General features: G+C 38.5%; 1 protein-coding gene across 1 annotated transcript in view; it reads right to left on the bottom strand.

The window, feature by feature from the left end:
• Positions 1-22259, bottom strand: part of CPA6 (carboxypeptidase A6) — a 261362-nt gene that overhangs the window by 26386 nt on the left and 212717 nt on the right. Inside the window, exons 7-8 of the mRNA XM_029223028.1 lie at positions 16504-16614; positions 15930-16020 (exon numbers count right to left, since the gene is read on the bottom strand). Of these exons, the coding sequence (XP_029078861.1) occupies positions 15930-16020; positions 16504-16614 (202 nt within the window). The remainder of the gene's footprint in view (positions 1-15929; positions 16021-16503; positions 16615-22259) is intronic.

Raw genomic sequence — 22259 nt, 5'->3', positions numbered from 1 at the left:
ACACATATATACCACATATATATACACCACACCATGTATACACACACACACTCATATACTGCATATATATACACCACACCACGTATACACACACACACACACATACCACATGTATATACATCATACCATGTGTACACACACACACACATATACCACATGTATATATGCCACACCATGTATACACACACACATATGTACCACATATATATACACCACACCATGTATACACACACACACACACACACACATATATATATATATATATATACCACATCTTCTTTATCCATTCATCTCCTGATGGACACTTGGGTTGCCTCCATATCTCAGCAAGTGTAAATAACATTGCTATGAATATTGGGGTGCATGCATCTTTTCAAATTAGTGTTTTTGTTTTTTTCATAAATATACCCAGGAGTGGAATTGCTTGGTTATATTGTAGTTCTATTTTTAGATTTTTGAGAAATCTTCATACTGGTTTCCACAATGGCTGCACTGATTTACATTCCCATCAACAGTGTACAACTGTTCCCTTTTCTCCACATCCTTGCCAACGTTTGTTATTTTGGTTCTTTTTGATGATGGCCATTCTGGCAGGTGTGATTTTGCTTTGCATTTGTCTGATGATTAGTGATGCTGAGCATCTTTTCATGTGTCTGTTGGCCATCTGTATATCTTCTTTGGAAAATATCTATTCAGGTCTTCTGCCCATTTTTTTAATCTGTTTTTTTTTTTTTTTTTTGCGGTATGCGGGCCTCTCACTGTTGTGGCCTCTCCCGTTGCGGAGCACAGGCTCCGGATGCGCAGGCCCAGCGGCCACAGCTCACGGGCCCAGCCGCTCCGCGGCATGTGGGACCTTCCTGGACCAGGGCACAAACCCGTGTCCCCTGCATTGGCAGGCGGACTCTCAACCACTGCGCCACCAGGGAAGCCCGGTTGTTTGTTTTTTTGATGTTGAGTTGCATCAGCTGTTTATATATTTTGGATATTAATCCCTTATAAGTCATATCATTTGCAAGTATCTTCTCCCATTCAGTAGGTTGTCTTTTTATTTTATTGATGGTTTCCTTTGCTATGCAAAAGCATTTAAGTTTAATTAGGTCCCATTTGTTTATTTTTGCTTTCATTTCCTTTGCTTTAGGAGACAGATACAAAAAAAAATATTGCTACGATTTACATCAAAGTGTTCTGCCTATGTTTTCCTCTAGGAGTTTTGTAGTTTCTGGTCTTATATTTAGGTCTTTAGTCCATTTTGTATATGTGTTAGAGAATGTTCTAATTTTATCCTTTTACATGTAGCTGTCCAATTTTCTCAACACCACTTATTGAAGAGAGTTTTTTTCATTGTATATTCTTGTCTCCTTTGTCATAGATTAATTGACCATAGGTGTGTAGGTTTACTTCTGGATTCTATTCTGTTCCATTGATCTATGTATCTGTTTTTGTGGCAGTACATATTGTTTTGATTACTGTAGCTTGGTAGTATAGTCTGAAGTCAGGGAGCATGATTCCTCCAGCTCTGTTCTTCTTTTTCAAGATTTAAACCATCAGTCTTCTTGAGGGCAAGAATCATGTGTTTTTCTTGTTTGTATCTCCTATGCCTACCATACTGCCCTTAGAAATATTTCTTAAGTAAATTAATCAGTTTATTAATATGATTCAGACTAGAGGATGCCTCCAGAAAATTTTTCTTCTCTTTTCTCTCTATTGATAATTCTTTGGTTTTGGGGTCAAAGCCCTTTAACTGGATGTATGGGGGAATTATCTTTCTGGCTAAAGATCTGAGTCTTCAACTCCACAGTGTCCCCCTCCCTCCTCCAGTCAGTCACCATGTTTCATCCCTCTACCTTTCCAGTGTCGTCTTTCTTTCCTCTCTGTCTCTATCCTAATTTTGATGTTCCTCATCTCTCACCTGGACAACACCATGGCATCTCAACTGGTCTCCCTGCCACCACACACTTTAATCCATCCTTCTTACTGCTATCAGAGTGCTTTTCTAAAACACAAATAGATCATGTTATTCTGCCCAGCTCCCCCCCCCCCCAGCTCTCATTGGCTCCTCATGGGCAACACCACCAGTGCCCACCCCTCAGCATGGTGTCCAAGCCCTGGCTGACTGAACGTTTTTAGACTCATGTTCTCTCCTGCAGACCCCATGAGCAGCCCCAGCCCTAGCTCTCACTCACCAGTTGCTGCTTCCTCATCCCTCCCACACCTCTTTGCCTTTGTTCCTGTCCTTCCTTCAGCTTGGACTGTCCAGCCCCTCTCTTGAAACCTATCAAAGTCCTTCCACACCTGGAAGGCTCAACACAAAAGTCACTTGTCTGCAGCTTTCCCATCTCACGCCAGTCAGAATTTTTCTTCCCTCTCTCCTCTGTGAGGGTGACACTCATTCCTCTATCTTTCAGCTTTCACTCGGCCTCGAATCACAGCTGGTTGTTTACCTGCCAGTCTCCCTCACTGACCACTAGTTCTGAAGAACAAGAACTGGATAGTATTCCTATTTGCCTATCAGCCATAGCAGGGGCTCAATAAATGTTTACTGAGTGAATCAACCAGCTCTACAGGAAGGTCCCTCCTAGTCTATCACATTAAAGTACCATTTGTGTTCTACATTTTAAGGTAATTTTTATTATAATTTAAGGTTATAATAGAAGGTAAGAGATTGCACAAGAGCCTGAACAACAATGTTGTTTTCTAGCTTTCCGGTGTACCCTTAAAATATGTGCAAATTAAATTATACCTGAGGATAAGAATATACCCGAGAATGAGAATAAACAAAAAGGGAATCAATGGTTTTAAATAATATTACTGCTTTGTCTTTGATTGTTACCCATGGTCCTTTCCAATCTAGGGGTGGTGAATGAGATGAATTAGTGCTATTTTTTGCTATGGAACGTGCTGGAAGCCCATTCTGGAATCTCTCTCAGAATTACATAGCCTAGAATGGCATGCTGGAACCTCATTTTAAATAGATGCCAGTATAAGAAAACAGATACTGTATTCTAATGACATATGTCACGTGAATTAAAATGTCACATTAATTAAAATATTTTTGCTGATGTACACTTTCTATTTCTCTACATAGTAAAACAATACATGTTTGTAAAATGTTTTGAATCAAAGTAAAACTTTTTTTCTCTCAATCTATTTCATAGTCAACACCTCTAGGGCGATATCAAAAGAGATGATAGCAAAGGCCAGAGGGGTAAAGGGCGATGCATTTGGTTTTTGTTAGAGTAGATAATATGTGACTTGTTATTCTCCACCCCGTTTGGTGGCAAGGTGAGTGGAGGCCGTGAGGAGTGGTGGTGGAAGGAGTAAGATATGATTTCTTTATAGGCCCGTGAACCGCTGCCTTTTGGTCCCACTCACCCATGTTTTACTAATAATAACTAGTGAAGCTAAGTAACAAATACTGACATGCAGTGGCTTGAATGGTGGTAGTGCATTTAGAGCTTGATTTTAGTTAAAATTTTATTTTTAGTTTTTTTAGAAAAGAATGTTGACTTATTTGTACTGTTTTTAGTTTTTTTTGAATGGCCAGTGGATATACATGGTTATGCCCTGTCAAGTGCTCCCTCCTTCATCTGTCTAGCCATTCATTTTCTTTTCCCCAGAAGCAATCACTTTTACTACTTTCTTGTACTGTTCCAGGGTTAGTCTGTGCATTTATAAGCAAAAAGTCAGAGTTATCATACCCATTTGTGAAAAAAACCTTTCTTACACAAATAGCAGTACTCTTTATACATATTAATCTAAAACCTTACTCTGTTCAACTGTGTGTGTGCTTGTAAAGTCCTAGAGATTTTTCCATATTAGTCCATAAAATAGCTGTCTAATTCTGATTACTTCTATCTCACTACATAACTGTAGTCTAATTTACTTAACTAGTCCTTTGTTGATGGACATTTGATGCTTCTAATCTCTTATGAGAAAGAGTGCTGCAATGAATATCCTTGTATATATGTTATTTTCCACACGTGAGTATAGCCATAAGATAAATTCCTAAAAGAATTAATTACTCAGTCAAAAGGATGTGAATATATATATATATATACACACACACATACATTTTTTTTTGGTAGACATTGCCAAATACCCTTCCACAGAAGTTGTACCCATTCACATTCTTAACAGGAATGTATAATATTGCCTGTCTTCCTATAGCCTTCAAATTTTATTCTCTTTCTATATCTTTTAACACAGAGAACTGTGATGTATAATAAAATTATAAGAATGGGTCAATGGGTCTAAGTTGGATGGTCAGAAAAGGTGTTTTAAAAATTTTTTTTTAAATATTTGGCTGCATTGGGTCTTCCTTGCTGTGCGTGGGTTTTCTCTAGTTGTGGTGAGTGGGGGCTACTCTTCGTCGTGATGAGCAGGCTTCTCATTGCGGTGGCTTCTCTTGTTGCGGAGCACAGGCTGTAGGCACGTGGGCGCAGTAGTTGTGGCTCACGGGCTCTAGAGTGCAGGCTCTGTAGTTGTGGCCCATGGGCTTAGTTACTCCATGGCATCTGAGATCTTCCTGCACCAGGGATCGAACCTGGGTCCCCTGCATTGGCAGGTGGATTCTTAACCACTGCACCAGCAGGGAAGTCCCAGAAAAGCTGTTTTTATTTAAAGTGTCACTTGAACACAGATAAGTAGAGAAAAATACATTTGAAGAAGAAAACTGGAAACTGTTTCCTTGATCTGAAGAAAAAATTATTCCAAAATAGCGTCCAGAGTACTGACATATAGTAGGTACTCAATAAATTTGTTGAATAACTTCTGTGCTTCTAATGAGTTTTGTTAAGTTCTCAGCGATATAATAGGATGGCCTTATTTAAAGTCTCATAGTGGTGATAAGATCATATATTTAAATGGCACTTATCTCTGTGATTCATTTCAATATATGCATCTTTAAAAAAAAATCATGTCTCTTAATTGGTCATTTGGCTAATCACTTGCAGGTTGTATGGAGAAATAAATACAGAATATACATTATTAAAGGCAAATTTATTCCTTAAAGTGGAATTCTAAAATTTAAATTTAGAAGACATTTAAAAGAAGGAAAAAACAACATTAGTCCTCTAATCCCAGCATTTTGGTATATTTTCTTCCAGCCTTTTTTCCCCTTGTGTTAGTATGTAAATGTATATATATCATACACACATATCTGTCACATGTACATATATGACATGTGTTTTATAGAATTGTGTTTTATAGAATTGTCATGTTTTATAGAATTGTAATCACAGTGAAAAAATAATTATATAGCCAGAATCAGACTCAATACTATATTATAAGCTTTTTGTTATTTTTATTTTATTAAAAATTAAAAAAAAAATTTTTGGCCGTACCGTGCAGCTTGTGGGACCTTTGATCCCCAACCAGGAATCGAACCCACAACCTCGGCAGTGAAAGCACTGAGTCTTAATCACTGGACTGCCGGGGAATTCCCTTCTTGTTATTTTTAAATGAACTTTTTAATCCATTTTTATGGCTTCCTAAAATTTCACCAAATGGGCATATATTAATGTATTTAACCATTGCCCTGTTGTTCAATTTTGGGTTGTTTTCAATCTTTTATTGTTATAAATCACATTGTGGTCAGCAACTTTTTCTGTTTCCTTATAATGTGTTTTCAAAATGGAATCCTGAGACCAAAGGGTATGCACAGGCTTAAGGTTCTGCTTTGACTTGCTTCTCTTTTCACTGTTCATGTGTACTGATCTGATCTGTCCCCGAAGCTTCAATTACTCTCGATGTGCTAAGGACCCACAAGCCTACATGTTCAGACTAGACCCTTTTCAATACTCCAAGCCTGTATCCAGCTACCTGCTGTACATCTTTCCCTAGATTTCCACAAGCACTTCAGATCCGTTGCTCCAAACTGGACTCATATTTTCCCCCAAATCCTTACCTCTTAGTAGATGACAAATCTTGGTAGATGACACCTCTACCCACCAGTCAGACACTCCAGCCAGACATGAAATCATCCTAGACTCCTGTCTCACTTCATCGTCTACCTCTCACTGGCGTCCAGTGAATGCTGCTGTTTCCACATTTCTCATATGTGCCTTTCGTCTCCATTCTTGCCACTCCCTCGTGGATGAGCGTCCTGCTATAGTTTACTAACCGGTCCTTTGCCTTACACTCCTGCAAATGACACTCGGAGGTCAGGCATTTTCTTCCCAGCTTTAGAAGCTTGCAGTGATCCTTCCCTTGAAAGGCCCCCAATTATCCAGTGTTGGTCAAACTTTTCCATCAAAATACTCCTGAGAGGCAAAGTCAACATAGACTATAAGTCCATAACGTCTTTGAAGTCTTTATTTTACTTTAAAAATTCATGTGAATTGTCTGGTCTACTTAAGTATGTATTTGTGCTTGTTCTAACATAAAATATGAATTCTCCTTCTGAAATCTTCAAATGAAATTGATATACCCTGAAGGTGTGCTATGGCTTTTTGTGAATTTTTCTGGGACGTGATCCTCAGTTCAGTTTGAAAGGCACGGCTTTTAGAATAAAATCCAGAGAGCCCAGCAGAGCACTGTATCTCAGCCTGTCCTTCATGAACTATCTCAGCCATGTCCTTCATGAACTATACGCTGGGACCTCCTCCTGTCTCATCTCTCACCGGTCCTTCCAGCCATCCTGTGTTCCAGCTGCACAGGGCCACCTGCCGTCCTCACAACACCCAGTCTGTTTCATGCTGCATGTTCTCCTCAAGAACATACCTGTTTCCCCTACCGGGAGTGCCCTCATGACTCTCAGTCCTTGCTCTGTTTACCTTCTGCCCCACAGTTCAGTCGACCTGATGACAACTATAGTTTTAATATCCAAATCTGCTATTCTCTCTTCTGTGAAGACTTTTCTGACTTTATCAAGTAGAACTGGTTCCTTCTTCCTTTATAGCCCCACTGTACCATGTCTATACAGATCTTCCCGGACTTCAGTGAGGTTACATCCAGATAAACCCGTCATAAGTTGAAAATATCGTTAAGTTGAAAATGCACTTAATACACTTAAACTACAGGGCATCATGGCTTGCTTAGCTTAGCCTACCTCGAATGTGCTCAGAACATTTACATTAGCCTGCAGTTGGGTAAAATCATCTAACACAAAGCCTATTTGATAATAAGTATTGAAGATCTCATGTAATTTATTGAATACTATACTGAAAGTGAAAAACTGAGTGGTTTTCTGGGTACAGAATGGTTGCAAGTGTATCAGTTGTTGCGTGGCTGACTGGGACTCACTGCCACTGCCCAGCATCACAGGAGAGTATTGTACTGCATATCACTGGCCTGTGAAAAGATCAAAATTCGAAGTACGTCTTCTACTGAATGTGTATCACTTTTGCACCATCATAAGGTTGAAAAAATTGTAAGTTGAACCATCATAAGTTGGGGACCATCTACATATGTATATATATCTCTCTAAACCATATGTATTTCTATGTAGTATCTATAACATTCTGTTCCTTTTTTTCTTTCCCTTCCTTTCCCTTTCTCCTTTCTCATCCTTCTCTTCACCTACTCAATGATTTTTAAACACCATGAGGACAGGGAAACTGTTGAATTTGTCTCTGCTTGCCAAGTGCCTAGCCTAGCGTGACAAATAGAATGCATGTGGTACCTTTTAATTTTTTTGAATGAATGGAGGAATGAAGGGCATTTTTGATGTGCAGTCAAACTGCTTTTTAATGCCCCCAGAGGTACATGCTCTCCCAATTTTACCATTGCTTCCAGATTAGGTTATCACATCAAACATTTTTGGGAATAATTTAATAGATGAACTGTTATCTTGTTTTATTTTAATATTGTTCTTTGATTACTAGGAGGTTGCCCACTTTATCATATTGCTTTATTTTCATGAATTATGACTGTGTTTAAAATTTCAACTTCTAGAGCCTTGGAGTTTTTCTTTACATTTTCCATGGACTCTTAAAATTATTTTTATTATGTAATGTTCGATTCTGAAGTATATATATAAAAATGATAGTAAAACTTTCTATGCTTTATTTACTGCAAATGTATTTTTTTTCTCATATAGTTGCTTATCTTTACTTTGGTTCCTTTTACAAAACCAACAGTTCTTTATATAATAAAGATACATTAACATTTAGAATTCATTGTGGTATATGCCATGGTTGTCTAAAGATGAGAATAATATTCTTAGGTTAGACTTTTTATTATATTTTGAAATCAATGCTCTCAAATGGGAAAGTATAATTTGAATCCAAATATCTGTCCTCAACAATCCATTTAGCACAGAGCCAGAATGATTACCTTAAAAAGTTCATTAGGTCATATCACTTCTCAATTCAAAACTCTCTGCTGATTTCCCATCCCATGCAGAGCAAAACCCGAAGTCCTTCCTAAGGTTCTGGACCTATATCAGCTTCCTTCTGGCTACTTCTCTGACGCCATCTCCTACCCTTCTCTCCTCCCTCCTCCTTCCTCCCTCACTCGGTTCCAGCCAGTGCTCTTCCTTAAACTCACCAAAGATGCTCGCAACTCAAATCCTTTACACTATTGTTCCTTCTGCCTGCTCTTTCCCCAGACCTCCTTCACTCTCAAGTCTCATCTTATCAGATGAGATCGTCTTCCCTATGCCACCTAAAACACTTAACCCGCCCCCACCATGTCACTCTTTATTACTTTCCTGGCATTATATTTTTCTTCATAGCATGTATGACAACTGACTTTGTTTTTGTTTACTGCTGTTTTCCCAGTAACCAGCTCAGAAAATAGTATTTGCATACATTAATGAATGAATTTAGTTACTCATCTGATAACCTCTGAGATGACAACTATATAAAATGTATTTGGTATTTTTTCTTAGGTTGTGAAAAAAAATCTTTTTTTCCTACAACTTAAAAATACTACCATCATTAGCATCAGTTATTGCTATGGTTTAAATGTTTGTGTCCCGTGCCCCCCCCACCACCAAATTCTTATGTTGAAATACTAATGCCCAATGTGATGGTGTTAGGAGGTGGGGCCTTTGGGAGGTAATTAGGTCATGAGGGTGGAGTTCTCATGAATGAGATTAGTGACCTTATCAAAGAGACCCCAGAGAGCTCCCTAGCACCTTCCATCAAGTGAGAACACAGTGAGAAGACATTACCTATGAACCAGGAAGCCCTCACTAAACACTGAATCTGCTGGCACCATGATCCTGCACTTCCCAGCCTTCAGAACTGTGAGAAATAAATGTTTGTTTTTTATAAGCCAGTCAGACTCTTGTACAGTTGACCCTTGAGCAACACACATTTTGAACTGCATGGGTTCACTTATATGTGGATTTTTTTCAATAGTAAATACTACAGCACTACATGATCCCTGGTTGGTTGAGTCCTCTGATGCAGAACCTCTGATTTGGAGGAACCACAGATACAGAGGGCAGACTATATGTCACACTCAGACTTTCAGCTGTGCGGAAGGTCGGCACCCCTAACCCCCATGTTGTTCAAGGGTCAACTGTATTTTGTTATAGCAGCCCGAATAGATGAAGATAGTTATTTTGGGGGGCACCTAATAATTTCTCCTGACCACTAAGGTTCGGAAGTTCACTAGGATTTTGTGTGGCTTGGGGAATGCTGTGGTTTTGTGTGGTTTGTGTAATTTGGGAAATGCTATACTAGAAGACAGTGTGAAGGCAAGGTGACTGCCCGTGTGTCTCATGTCATTATTCAGCACATCACAGCTTTTCAAACAATTATAAAAAGTGGTAGATAAAAAGAATATCACTGTTCTGCATTCTGCATGTAAGAATAGCATTCAAAAGAGATTGCTTTAGGAATAGAAAAGTTACTTCAAAAGGAGTTTTGATTAAAAATAAGCATATAGATTGAAAGGAAATGGGAATCTGAAACAAGGAAGACATTTAATGTTGGTGATCTAGAAGGAAGATAGTAATGCAGTAGTGCTTATGTGAAGTTAAAAACAGTAACAGGGACCAAAACATTCAAAGCGATTAGATACACATGAAATTTATGAAAATAAAAAAATTATATGACTTGTCAAATGCAAATGATACAGCAGGAGGAAAATGATCAGAGAGATGTAGTTTGTTTTTGGTGAACTCAGAAATCAAATAATGCTGAAGAGCAACCAGCATAAGGGAACAAGAATTAGTTGATAAAAGCTTTAGAATCCTTACTCATATGTCCAGCGTAAGACTAGACGTCTTCTACAGATTTAGCAGCATGGGAGGGTTATCTGCTGAAACAGGTACAATAAAATTACTGGACTTAAAAATCATTGCCAAATGAAAATCCAGTAGCTCAGTGTCCCAGGAGCCAAGGGAGTAATTCTGTCATATCCATCATGCCTCGCTTCAAAAATATCACTTTCCTGTATTACTTACTTCAGTGATTTTTGAAGATGAGCTATTTGTAAAAGGTTTTTAAACTTTGTAACATCATTTTCAAAAGCTTCAACAAAGATATTTGTTCATGATGTTGGAATAGATGTTATAAATAAAGATATTGTTATTCACATGCAAATTCTTACATATTTACCCAGAAGAATGATCAGAGAAATAAAACAATATATCGTTTTGTGTACACATACACCCACACAATCAATACCAAACATTATTTAATCTGTGGTTACAAAAAGCTCAGTTTTAAAAGCATTGGGTGTGTTTTGCACAAGAAACATGAACTATAAAACAGGGAGATGAAGTGAGTTTTGCATATAATCAGTATCTGGGTTAGGAAAAATTGGATTTAAAAGTGATTTTACAAAAGATAAAATAAAATAGCTCTTTTTAGTGGGGGATTAGCTTGAAAATATGTATTTGAATCACGAGAGAAGAAAATGAAAGTTTTTGTATTTTCTTGAAGTCTTAGAGGGATTTGCAGTTTAGCCTTGTGATCTTCTATCCTGGAAAGAATGAAGGTGCTCACTGCATTTGTTTTAATTTAAAACTGGGTTTACGTGTAACATGTTAGAATCACCCTTAGCAGAGGTGACGGGGATCTTAAGGGTCTAGTTTGACCATGTAGTTGATGTTTAATTCATCACTCTGAGCCCAAAGTTATCCAACTCTTGTCCGTGAATCTCTGATGATGTAAATTCACTTGCACTCCTGTTGTGAGTTCCATGCCTCTGGAAATTCGATGTGGAACAGGTCTCTCCCTGAGCTTACCTGGAGGCCAGACTCAGCACTTCCTCATAGCCCCAAATAGCAGACCCAATTCCACAAAGCCTTAGTAAGTAAAGTAGCTTGTACCGAATATGAACAGCGGTGCTGGTTATGGAATACATACTGAAGAGAATTTACATACTTCACAGCAAAAGTTAATTAAAATCCTCACTAGACATCCTGGAATTCCAAATCCCTTTCTAGATATCCTAGCAACATTACCTCTGTTTTCTTTCCCTCTCCTCGCCCCCAGTTCTCTGACATTCCCTATATCTTTATAGCAATTCAGCCCAGGTTCTTAGCTAGAATAGCTCTCTAAAAACTAAAGCCCTTCAGCTGGAGGAACTCTCCTCTCCTCTGGAGGAACTTTCCTTTTTCACTGGAAAGCAGGCCAGTGAACTTCTCTTGTACTTTCACAGGCATTGGCTGGAAACAATCACTAGGTAGTAGTTTCCCTTTTCATCTCAGGTGATCTAGCAAAATATTTGCCCAACCGAAACAGACCCCTCTTATTTTGATAGAGTGAGGGGGTACTGAGAGGAGAAGGGCATATGTGGAGAGGGGCATATGTGATTGGGCTCCCAAAAAATATGGTTTTCTCCATATTACATGTAATTTACAATATTAGGTAATTGAGTGTTCTAAAAAGAGTAGTTGTATTTTAGTAAATGCCTAATTTGGTCCTAAATGGTAATTAAAACTCTTTATAACAGTTTTATTGAGCTATAATTACATCCCATAAAATTCACTCTTTTGAAGTGTACAATTAAGTGAATTTTAGTATATTCACGATCATCACCACTATCTAATTAAAAAACATTTTCATCACTCCCCAGAGAAACCCCCTTACCCATTAGCATTCACTACTCCGTCTCCCTCGCCCTTGGCAACCACTAATCTACTCTGTCTCTATGGATTTGCCTATTCTGGACATTTTATATAAATAGAATCATACAATATTTGTTATTTTGTGACTGACTTATTTCACTTCGCATATTTTCAAGGTTCATCCATGTTGCAGTGTATATCAGTACTTAATTCTTTTTCTGTGACCAAATAATATTCTATTGTATGGATATACCATATTTCATTTATCTGTTCATCAGTCGATAGCCATTTGGGTTTTTTATACTTTTTGGCTATTAGTAATGCTGCTATAAACGTCCATGTACAAGTATTGTATGGACACATGTTTTCATTTCTTGTGGGTATATGCCTAGGAATAGAATTGCTAGGTCATGTGGTAACTCTCTGTTTAACTTTTGAGGAACTATTAAACCTTCTTCCGAAGTGGTCACATCATTTTACATTCCCGGCAGCAAGTATGAGTGTTCCAATTTTTCCCACACCCTCACTAACACTTGCTATCGTCTGTCTTTTTGATTATAGCCACTTAGTGGGTGTGAAGTGGTATCTTGATGTGCATTTTCCTGACGGCTAATGATGTTGAGCAACTTTTTATGTGCTTATTCCCATTTGTATATCTTCTTTGGAGAAATGTCTTTTCAAATCATTTGTGCATTTAAAATTGGGTTGCCTTTTTATCGTGGTGTTGTAAGAGTTCTTTTGATATTCTGAGTCCCTTATCAGAACATATGATTTGCAAACATGTTCTCGCATGTGTAGGTTGTCCTAATAGTAATTTACGTTCAGGCAACACTTGAATTATTCACAGGTTGAAGCTTAGTACGAATGTCATCCAAACCCTTTGCTTTTCTCCTTGATTTATTCCAATTTGGAAAAATCTGTGCTCACAGTGCCCTCTAAAAAGAGTGCATAGAGGAAGGAAGAAACAACAATACAGGGTCTAGCAGAGAGTATGTGCTCAGTTAACTTTGGTAAATGAATGACATTTATCTATTTATTCTTGGTTCCCACCACTACTCTGACTTGTTGAGTCCCACTGCTGGGCTTTCAGAGCACTTATATGTATTTCATGGCCTGAAAGCTCCCAGGGGGAGCGCTGAAGTATTGGAAAAATGTTCCTGTTTCCATGTGTGTGCTCTAAGCTGTCTGCCTACTCCACATTGAATGCACTAAATCTTCACGCTGTCATATGCGAGTCCTCAGACTATTTCATGATTAAAAGCAGTTTCATGATCTCCTCTTTAAGTCTGAGACTCACCAATTTCAGAGAAAGAAACATTTGTTTTTGTCAGTTCAGTGTTGACTCTATAGTGTTTTCAGTGGTCTTGGGCATTTCTATATCAATTATATTATGGATGTTTGTTTGGAGGTTCACTTAGGGATTTCATTTACTTCAATACCCTTGATCTGAGAGTGGTTCCCTCAGTGAGGTTCACTGTCCCCTTAACCCGGCAAATAGCTGTGGGGAGATGGATTTGATGCTGTGAGGGAGGGAGTCACAGCTGCCTGCCTGTCAGGTCAGCTGAATCTATTTAGGAGACCTTGTGGGGAAGGAGATGGGCCTAGCCAGGCAGTCTGCATTCCTACATCATTTACAACGGTCTATCAAGGTCATTTTTGCAACTGACATTTGACAAAAATCCCCTGTTCATCTTGAGTGCTGACTCACAGGAAGAATCAGGATGATTCATAAATGGGGAGAATCAAAGGAATTCCAGTTGGGACCACAGTTTGGAACTAAGAAATCAAAGAAGGTATATGTATGAAGGAAACAGGCTGGGGAAAGGAAGAACAGAGGGAAGCAAGCCACTACTTTGTAACCGTATATAAACAAGAGTCTAGCTTTACACCGGCAGAGCTGGCTGGCCTGCTAGTATGACTCAGCTCAGTTACCATTCCTGGTACTCAGCTGATTGTGGGTATCACGCCTGTGACACACTTATGGATGTGGGTACCTGCCAGCTAGTGAAATGGGACACATCGTTATGAGCATGCAAAATGGCCCCATCTCAGAGATGGACAAAAGAGAATTTTTTAAAAGTTAGTGGTATCAGGGAGTTAATTTGAACAAGTTTGCTGTCTCAGTCCAGGCTGAAGAAAAAAATTTCTCAATCTAAACAGCCATCAATAATACCCCTTTATAGTATTTATGCAATGCTTTTCCTTCTCTCATAAGTGCAAACACCTTAAAGCTTACCTCATGGCTCATCATCACAACCCTCTCCTGAAGGAAAGAGGTAGCTTCACAAACAACTGACCTGAGGCTCAGAGGTGAATTGACTGTTCTGGAGGGTGGGGGAGAAGGGTTGGGCCACTGAGATGTAGACCCCTTTTTGGAGCTAGGACTGAATCAGTCATTAAACAGATGGAAAGTCCTTTAATTTCTGTAAGAACTCTATGAGCTGGGTATTATTATTAATTTGGTAGATTGAAGAAAGTCTTCCAAATCATTGAGCTAATAATGATAGAATGAAACCATGTATCTGTCATATTCTAGAACCATATTGTTTCTGCTCTACCATATTCTGATTTACCAATTCTAACTGATTAAAGAGGTTGCCTGGAGGGTTCTGTGCAAGAAGTCTCAGCCACACGCAGTTATTCCACCTGCTGCTGGTGGGGATGGGAAGAGTGGCATCGAGTACAGAACCAAAGCCTCATAGAAGGAGGGCTTTTGTCTTGGGCTTCATTTCTAAGAGACTCACAGAAGACTTTCTGTTACACAACGGTTATACTTTGAGGGCGTTAAGGAAGGACACTGAGAAAGGGCAGCTCCTTAGAACTGCACGTGGGTAACACTTCTCCTTTCCCTCCCCGCTGTTGCCAAGTACGATAACTAGCGAAGGAAACCAGAATATGTCACCCCCAAATATGCCTCTTTGACATAAAAATTATTTCGAGCCCAAGGCAATTAAGCAGCAGGAAATGCAGGAAAAGCTCTCTCCACCCTCCCCTTTTCTGCCTAAAGACAGGACATAAATTCTCCTACTGGAGACAGACTCTTAACCCAGAGACAGCACCAGAGGAATCAGCAGACAAACCTTCCTGCATTAGTTACCCCTCATATATTTACCTTCCCACAGTTGGCTGCCTTTGGAAGCCTAAAACTGTATTCCTTTGTACTATCATTTCTCTGCAAGTTTATTGCTCTTTGTTGAAGACACTATATAAGCTGGTGTTCTAAGTTGCCACTTTGAGTTACTTTTCATGAGGTTTCTTCCATGTGACATGTGCAGTGCACATTCATAAACCATTTTTCTCTTGTTAATCTGTCTTTCTGCTTAAGAGCCCCAGCCGAAAACCCAAGATGGGGAGAGGTATACTACCCATCTTCTATGTAGCTATGGCTAATTTTCTGTTTCTCTCTCTTTTGCTACTACCTGCTTCTTTATTTTGCCACAAGAGTTTCCTTCCTTGAAATGACATCCTCTCCTTACTTGAAAGGTAACTATTATGAAACACGGAATGTAGTGGAAATACATTCGCCATGTGAGTGGTCAATCAGTGTATGATTGGCAGGTTGGTAGGATTTGGCAGCTCTGATCATCTTAGACAGATGAAGGCGGGATCAGTGTTACCCTCAGTGAAAGGATGAATACATTCCACTGGATTTATACCACATACCACAGTTCCTGTTTTAGTTTCTGAATGACAAATATTCCTTAGTTTTCTGCTTTTACATCTGTGTTTAAATTTTCAATTTTCAGGATTGGGTTGACAGATTTAAATCCTTGATTCTTTCATACTTTTATAAAAATGCTTTCATTTTCTTTTGCAAATTATAGCTACAATGTACAACGTAGGAGGTTTTCACATACACAAAGACATCAGTCTTACGTTGGAGTCCCAGTGGGCTCATCATTTTTGAGAGTGAAAGATATGGATACCTTTGGATCTGAATCCCTATTAATCCCCAACTTACCGCACCATTTCACCCTCCAGTTTCGATTGGCATCCGCTCCACGGCAGCGAAACCTTGAGTTCCTTGACCTTGTTTTTCTCCAAAATCGATCCTAGATGTAATGAAAAAGGTGCAGAAAAAACACTTAAGAGGTTATTCCCATGCGTTTTAGTAGCTCAGTCAGTGAAGGAATCACAGCATGGAGGGGGAGGGAGAGTTCCCTTGGGAATAAAGTCCCGGGAGTGGGAAGAGGACAGGATTAGCATCGGAGACTCAGGTTCATGGTCCAATTTCTGCCACAAACTTTTCTCTTACCTTCTCTTGCCCTTATTTCTTCACAGGCAAAATTGAGTGAGCTGGACTGGACTAGTGATTTTTTTCACAATTTATTTGGAAGGAGAAATCTTTATTTACATGAAATCTTAGACAAAGCCAAACATATAAAGGAAATCAAAAGGTTGCTGCTATGCTGGGGAAGGGAGTGGAAGTCTCCTTTGTAGCTCTGGAAGCACTAGGCTAGCTGCCCACCAAGGTTCTTTCCTGTTTCAGGACTGTTTTCCATGATTTTTTCAGTTGGATAGGCAAAGTGACTTACATTGGTCCAGCTAAAATGGTATCCATCAACGTTAAACACAGGCATGATATAGAAATACAGATGATTCAACATTTTTCTCATGGTTGGGTCACTCCTATATGTTAGAAGAGCCTAAAAGACAAAGGTGACATTTTTCTTACAAACTGATCCCAAATGCAGATTTGGAAAATAAACATGAGAAATCCTTTTTATCCATGGGAAATACCAAATACGTTGGGTTAAAAAGTAACAAGCTAGGGCTTCCCTGGTGGCGCAGTGGTTGAGAGTCCGCCTGCCGATGCAGGGGACACGGGTTCGTGCCCCAGTCCGGGAAGATCCCATATGCCGCGGAGCGGCTGGGCCCGTGAGCCATGGTCGCTGAGCCTGCGCGTCCGGAGCCTGTGCTCCGCAACGGGAGAGGCCACAAGAGTGAGAGGCCCGCGTACCATGAAAAAAAAAAAAAAAAAAGTAACAAGCTAATATGAACTATACTCTTTGACATCACGTGTTCTTTCTTGAGAATTTTGTCTCAGACTACTTATTACTGATAACATTTTAGCAAAGGTGGCAAAACACATTAATTGGGCACAGCCTCTGGTAGTATTTCAGATCTCGCTAAACTTTAGGATGATTAAGAAAGCAACAATTTAGATATGCTTTTGTATAATCGGTCCTTTTTAAGATTCCATTCAATTGTGGACAAAACAATTACCTAAATATTTTGATATCCTTACATGATACATCATAACACAAGCTAGTTATGTCACTTAATTGTTTCTAATTGGTAGCACACTCAAGTCTTGGAACTTACTGCGTGGACACTCTATTCTCTCCTGAGTTTCCTATAAAAAGTTTAATGGACAATTATTTATTGTGTCACCTTTATCATGGCTCCTTTGAAATCTCACTCTTGTGATTGGGTCTGACCCCAAGTCTGAAGATTCTGCACTATTTGGCCTCAAAAGAAGAGCATTGAATGTGCTAAGTCGAGTTAAGAATACGAACATTTTGAAATACGATTCCTATGGAATGGACTTTTTAAAAAGTTCTTTTTGATGCATGTTTGCCTATTTGTAAAGGACCTTAGAGAAACACATAGAATATTTGTAACAGTGGCTGCCGTGGGGAGGGGGACTGGTGGACAATATATGGGAAAGAGTATTACCTTTCATTTTATACCCATTTGGATTGTTTGAATTTTAACCATATTAGAACACAATTAAAAGTAAAATAATTCTTAAATTATACATATACCTTGCTTTGGAAAATTACTTAAAATTTTAATTTTCTTTTACATCCAGTTAAGTAGAATTTCTGAACCCATCATAAGCAGCATTCTGTATTTACACAGTGAGAATTCTGTTCATAGTGAGCAATCCAATAATACAACTTATTATTAGAGACTATCACTATATTAGAAATAGTAATGAAACTATAGAGATATATCCAAGAATATAAGACATGAGTTAAATACAATTTTATTAAATATAATTTAAATACCTATGGTATTAACAAGTTGATAAACATTAATACAATTCTTTTTTTTAACAACTTTATTGATGTATAATTGCTTTACAATGTTGTGTTAGTTTCTGCTTTATAACAAAGTGAATCAGCTATACATATATCCCCATATCTCCTCCCTCTTGTATCTCCCTCCCACCCTCCCTATCCCACCCCTCTAGGTGGTCACAAAGCACCTAGCTGATCTCCCTGTGCTATGCGGCTACTTCCCACCAGCTATCGGTTTTATGTTTGGTAGTGTATATATGTCCATACCACTCTCTCACTTTGTCCCAGCTTACCCTTCCCCTCCAACCCCATGCCCTCAAGTCCATTCTCTAGTAGGTCTGCGTCTTTATTCCTGTCCTGCCCCTAGGTTCTTCATGACCACTTTTTTTTTAGATTCCATATATATGTGTTAGCATACGGTATTTGTTTTTCTCTTTCTGACTTACTTCACTCAGTACAATTCTCCTTTATTTAAGACTCAATAATTTGTTGGCCAAATAGCTTCAGTAGAACTTTCATACATGCTTGAATTTCTATTAACAGTCCAATGCCTCAAACTAGGGGAAAATTCTGGTATGTGATTGTATATACCCTGGAATTTTGTTTTCCTCTAATAAACAGAGGTCCTCCAAAGCTTGGAGGAAGTCTCCTCGTGGGGATGGCAGAGACAAAGCAGTATGATTAGCTAATAATCCTCCCTTAAAGTTACGGGGCTGTGGCTTTCCATGCCACTCTAGAGAAGAAGAGATGCAAGGAAAGAGATTGGGACCAACAAGGCAGGAACAAAGGGGAAGGAAAAAGTCATGGTAATTTCTCTCTCTCCTCTCCTAGCATTGGGATCCATGGTCTATTTGTCTCAGTCCTAACGGGGAAGCCTCCGCTTTTCCAAGCACAGAAAGGGTGTTACATGTTAGCACATAAGCGCCAGACTTGCTGGAGACTTGCATGGGGACTTTCTCATCTTATCCTGCCTTCTCTCCCTCCAGTGCAAGTGACTGCCATACTTTTGTATTGGAGAGAATATTATGATCTTTCTTTTTAAAAATTACAGTATACTTTAAGCAAATAGGAAAAATACAGAGAAGAATATGTCATCCGTGTGCCCACCAACTACATCTTGCCATATTTATCAAATCTTTTTAAAAGAAAATCAAGACATTATAGATAAAACTAAAGCTCCCTTTTTATCACTCTCAGATCCCATTTTCCTCCCCTCCACCAATCAGTATCCTAAATTTGACATCATTTCCATGCATGATTTTCTGTTTTTGCTTCATACATATATAATATGTGTATGCTCTGAAATTTCATGCCAGTGAGATCATGATGTGTCACTCTTCAGTTGGCTTTTCTCTCCAATATTACGTTTTTGACACTTATTAATTTGATGATTTATTCATTTTAACTGTTATATGGCATTCCATTATAGGTAAATGCACAATATATCTCTTATTTTGTTGATGGTCAGTTGGGTTGCTTCTGATATTTCATTGTTACAAGATTGCAGTGAACATTCTTGCACATTTCTCCTAGACATGTGTGACAGTTTCTTTATGATATATATCTAGGAATAATTTGCTGGGTCATGGACTTACATACCTTCCACTTTAATAAATGTTGCCATTTTCTGTCTAAATCAGTAAATACTTTCATTTGCAGTGAATGAGAGTTCCCATTGTTCTACAACTTACTAACCCTTGGTTTTTTTAAGATTTCAATTTAAAAAAATTAATGGGTATGAAATTATATTTTGTTGTTTTACTTCATATTTCCCTGATTATAATTTATATTGAAAAGCTTTAATATAATGACAGGCCATTGTATAAATTGCTCACTCATATTTTTGCCCATTTTTTTCTATTAAGCTCTCATCCTTATATTCTGAATATTAATCCTTCAGTTATACGCATTATGAACATCTTCCTTCCTTGCAGCTTATTGCTTCCTATTTTCATCATGTCCTTGTTGTACTGATATATGTCTTTAATTTTATCAACATTAAATGTATAAGTTTATTTAAGAACCCATCTCTGCCTTAATATCATAAATCTATTATCTTGTATTTTCTTCAAAAAGCCGTTTTACAGTTTCATTTTAAATGTAGGCCTTAAACCTCCCAGAAATGATGTTTTTTACATGATATTCAGTTGGGATTTTTATTTATTTATTTATTTTTTGGCTGCATTGGGTCTTCGTTACTGTATGCGGGCTCTCCCTAGTTGCTGCGAGCGGGGATTACTCTTCGTTGCGGTGCGAGGGCTTCTCATTGCGGTGGCTTCTCTTGTTGCAGAGCACAGGCTCTAGGCATGCAGGCTTCAGTAGTTGTGGCACACGGGCTTCAGCAGTTGTCGCTCGCGGGCTCTAGAGCACAGGCTCAGTAGTTGTGGCACAAGGGCTTAGTTGCTCCGCGGCATGTGGGATCTTCCCGGATCAGGGCTCGAACCCGTGTCCGCTGCATTGGCAGGCGGATTCATAACCACTGCACCACCAGGGAAGCCCCTCAGTTGGAATTTATTAATTTATTTTTCCATTGTGGAAGCCCAGTTGCACTACTGCACTCATTTGGATGGGTCGTCTTTTCCCCAGTGAGGTAGTATACGACCTCTGTCAAGTATCAAGTTTTCTTTCAAGGGTGGAATTGCTCTAATGCACTTTGGTTTATATCCATTCACCAACACCACACCATGGTTTACATAGAATCTGTTGAGTTTGGCAGGATGTCTCCCCATACTGTCCCACTTCAAAACTGTCTTGGCTATTTTTGACTCTTCTCCATTTACATTAATTTTGAAACCGAGGGTTGAGTACATTACAGATGTTCTGTTCTGTATTAGGTTGTTTATTTTTGGTCACTAATGGATATTGAGTTTTAGCAAATAATCTTTCTTCATGCATTAACATCATCATATAGTTGTTATGATCAATTTCCATAAGTAATTTTCTATCATTAAATCATCCTTGTATTCCTGGGATAAGCCAATTTGGTTATGATATGTACTCTTATTATGTTGGCTGGATTAAGGTTGCTAATATTTACATCTACATTTTTGAGTGAGATAGGCCTATAATTTCCTTTCTTATTTTGTCCTTGTCTTGCTTTGGTATCAGGGTTATATTACTCTATTATTATTTGGGGAGTAAACCATCTAGGCCTAGAGCAGAAATGAATTAAATATAAAACAAAGATATGGTAGGGAAGATGTACCTTTGATTTCTGTTTCATTGCTTTCTGCTCTTTGTTTCTTTCTTTCATTGACTCTTTTTCTAATTTCTTGAGTTGAAAGCTTAGCTTATTCATTTGGACACCTTATTCTTTTCTAATATATTTATTTAAAACTATAAATTCCCCTTCAGTAGTACATTAGCTACATTTTATATGTTTTGACATATAATTTTACTTCCATTCAGTTGTAAATACTGAAAAATTTCTTTGATTTCTTTAAACCATGAGCTCTTCATAAATATTTTTATATTTTAAATTGTGAGTTTTCTTTGAGTCATATTTTTATAAATAGTTTCTAACAACTGCATTACAGCCCCCTTGAACCTTGCTTTATGGCCTAGTATATCGTCAGTTTTTGCAAAGGTTCCAGTTGTGCTTGAAAACAGTATTCATCCTCTAATTATTGGGTGTGGATTCTAGTATGTGTTTATTAGATTAAGCTTATTAATTACACTTATAAAAAATTTTTTAAAAACAATTAATTAATTTGGCTGTGCCGGCTCTTAGCTGCTGTGTGTGGGATCTTCATTGTGGCATGGAGAGTTTTTTCATTGCGGCATGCGGGCTCTTAGTTGTGGCATGCATGTGGGATCTAGTTCCCTGACCAGGGATCGAACCCGGGCCCCCTGCATTGGGATCATGGAGTCTTAACCACTGGACCACCAGGGAAGTCTTTATCATCTATAGTCTCACTAAAAAATTTTCCTGTCTGCTGTCTTAATCACTGAGCTGTATTTAAAAACTCAATTATTTTAGATTTATCACTTTTTCTTGTAACTGTCAAATGTTTTATATATTTTTAGGACATTAACATGGCTTCATTTTATTTTTAATTTAGTTAATTAATTTTTGGCTGTGTTGGGTCTTTGTTGCGGTGAGCGGGGGCTACTCTTCACTGTGGTGTGCAGGCTTCTTATTGCAGTGGCCTCTCTTGTTGCAGAGCACGGGCTCCAGGCGTGCGGGCTCAGTAGTTGTGGCTCCCGGGCTCTAGAGCACAGGCTCAGTAGTTGTGGCACACGGGCTTAGTTGCTCTGCGGCGTGT

This window comes from Monodon monoceros, unplaced genomic scaffold (assembly GCF_005190385.1).
Source record: "Monodon monoceros isolate NGI ecotype Baffin Bay Population unplaced genomic scaffold, NGI_Narwhal_1 Super_Scaffold_14, whole genome shotgun sequence".
NCBI classification, from domain to species: Eukaryota; Metazoa; Chordata; class Mammalia; order Artiodactyla; family Monodontidae; genus Monodon; species Monodon monoceros.
The sequence above is the reverse complement of the archived record's forward strand: the minus strand, read 5'-3'. Positions and strand labels throughout refer to the sequence as shown.